Source organism: Bison bison, unplaced genomic scaffold, assembly GCF_000754665.1.
Source record: "Bison bison bison isolate TAMUID 2011002044 unplaced genomic scaffold, Bison_UMD1.0 scf7180017864211, whole genome shotgun sequence".
In the NCBI taxonomy this organism is placed as follows: Eukaryota; Metazoa; Chordata; class Mammalia; order Artiodactyla; family Bovidae; genus Bison; species Bison bison.
In genome coordinates, this window is record NW_011494783.1 from 106347 (window position 1) to 108500 (window position 2154).

General features: G+C 45.3%; 1 protein-coding gene across 1 annotated transcript in view; it reads right to left on the reverse strand.

Annotated features, from left to right (window-relative positions):
* LOC104992122 (olfactory receptor 2F1-like) overlaps nt 1-511 on the reverse strand; it is a 2753-nt gene extending 2242 nt beyond the window's left edge. The window contains exon 1 of the mRNA XM_010844872.1: nt 182-511. Coding sequence (XP_010843174.1) covers nt 182-511 — 330 coding nt within the window. The remainder of the gene's footprint in view (nt 1-181) is intronic.
* Between the last annotated feature and the right edge of the window lie 1643 nt (nt 512-2154).

Below are 2154 nucleotides of genomic sequence, written 5' to 3' on the forward strand. Positions count from 1 at the left end.
GGAAAGACTGAGGGCAGGAGGAGAAGGAGACGACAGAGGATGAGATGGTTGGATGGCATCATGAACTCAATGGACATAGGTTTGGGTGGACTCTGGGAGTTGGTGATGGACAGGAAGGCCTGGCATGCTGTGATTCATGGGGTCGCAAAGAGTCGGACATGACTGAGCAACTGAACTGAACCCCCCCCCACAGGGCCAGGGAGAAGAAGTGCTGGGTACCACAACGGGCAGAGGAGATGGTCTTCTTCTCCAGGAGGAAGTGCGCCAGCATCTGGGGAACCCCGCTGGAGGGGTAGCAGATGTCCACTATAGAGAGGTTGCCAAGGAAGAAGTACATGGGCAGCTGGAGGTGGGAGTCCAGCCGGACCAGTACGAGGATGAGCCCGTTGCCCAGCAAGGTCAGCAGATAGGTGGCCCCAAACAGGACAAACAGCCCAGCCTGGGTCTGCCGGTCCCTGGAGAGGCCCAGTAGGACAAACTCACTCACCCAGGTCAGGTTGTCCCTCCCCATGGAGCAGGCAGGTCAGGCTACCTGAGGACGTGGTGGCTTAAAGAGTCCAGAATCAGAATTCACAGTCTGGGTCTGAACAAAGGACTTTAAGTAAGACTGCAAGTACTTGTATGTTTTCTCCATTAGACTCTGAGCTTCTTGAAGTCAGGGACATTTCCTGACTTTTCTTTGCATACAAAGATTTCTAATGAATGTTTCACAATAAAAAACTTTGTGTTGGGGAAATGAATAAAACAGTTTTCAAGTGCTAGTGTTGAGGATTACTATCTGATCCCAAAACACAAGACTTGAGTTCTGAAACTCTCCCTTGTCCTTATTACTCATTCTGGAGCCAGTGGTTTTCCGGCTTCTCCTGTAATCCAGGCTGGGTCAGTGACAGGAAAAAAAAAAAAAATCCCTCATTTGGTTCTCAATGTACTGATTAAATAGGCTTAGTCCTAGGATGATAAGATCAAGGCCTCACTGTAGAACATTATAGCAACTATAATTATGTCCCAATTTTTTGTGATTATGCTATTTCCTTGGTGAAACTCTGGCACTCATTTGAATGTTAAACTAAGTGATTAATAAAGGATGAATGCACACACCACTTACTTGCAATAACAACATTTGGAAACTGATGGTGCCCACTGATGAAGTCAGTAAGGGAGTGCCTGTAAAGCCCTTGGAGCTTTGTTATGTGTAAATCCTTCTGTCATAGCAAAGACATGTTTGCCCTTGGAACACCTCCCTGTTTACTTTGCTGGTCTTTAACCTCTATCAAAAAGGTTAAAAAGACAAAGGTCTATCTAGTCAAAGCTATGCTTTTTCCAGTGGTCATGTATGGATGTGAGAGCTGGACTATAAAGAAAGCTTAATGCCGAAGAATTGATGCTTTTGAACTGTGGTATTGGAGAAGATGCTTGGAGTCCCTTGGACTGCAAGGAGATCAAACCAGTCCATCCTAAAGGAGATCAGTCCTGAATATTCATTGGAAGGACTGAGGCTGAAGCTGAAACTCCAATACTTTGGCCACCTGAGGCAAAGAAATGACTCATTGGAAAAGACCCTGATGCTGAGTAAGACTGAGGAGAAGGGGCCAACAGAGGATGAGATGGCTGGATGGCATCACCAACTCGATGGACAATGAGTTTGAGTAAGCTCCGGGAGTTGGTGATGGACAGGGAAGCCTGGCGTGCTGCAGTCCATGGGGTCGCAAAGAGTTGGACATGACTGAGTGACTGAACTGAAGAGGGGAAGTTTGAGAGGGAAGGAAAAAACTCAAGATTAAAGGGTTTGCCTATGAAAATCCCACAGGACCCATGGTAGGAACCAGAGCAGTGCTTTCCACATCAGCTATACCTTAGAATCACTGGGGTGCTTTGAGAACTCCAGAAGCCCAGACCACACTCTGAAGTAATTAAGACAGGATCTCAGGAGGGTAAAACCAGACATTCATGTGTTAGTAACTTTACTGTTTCCTGGTAACTAAAGTGTAGAACTTTAATTACACGTTTGAGAATCACTGCTTTAGTGGGAACTTTTAACCTTAATTTATGAAAATTCAAGATGTAGTTTTTTGAGATAAAAACCCAGAAGAGTTTTTGAGGAGGAAAAATCTTTGACCTAAACTTCTCATTCTTTGTTTGAAAAGTTGAGGCCAA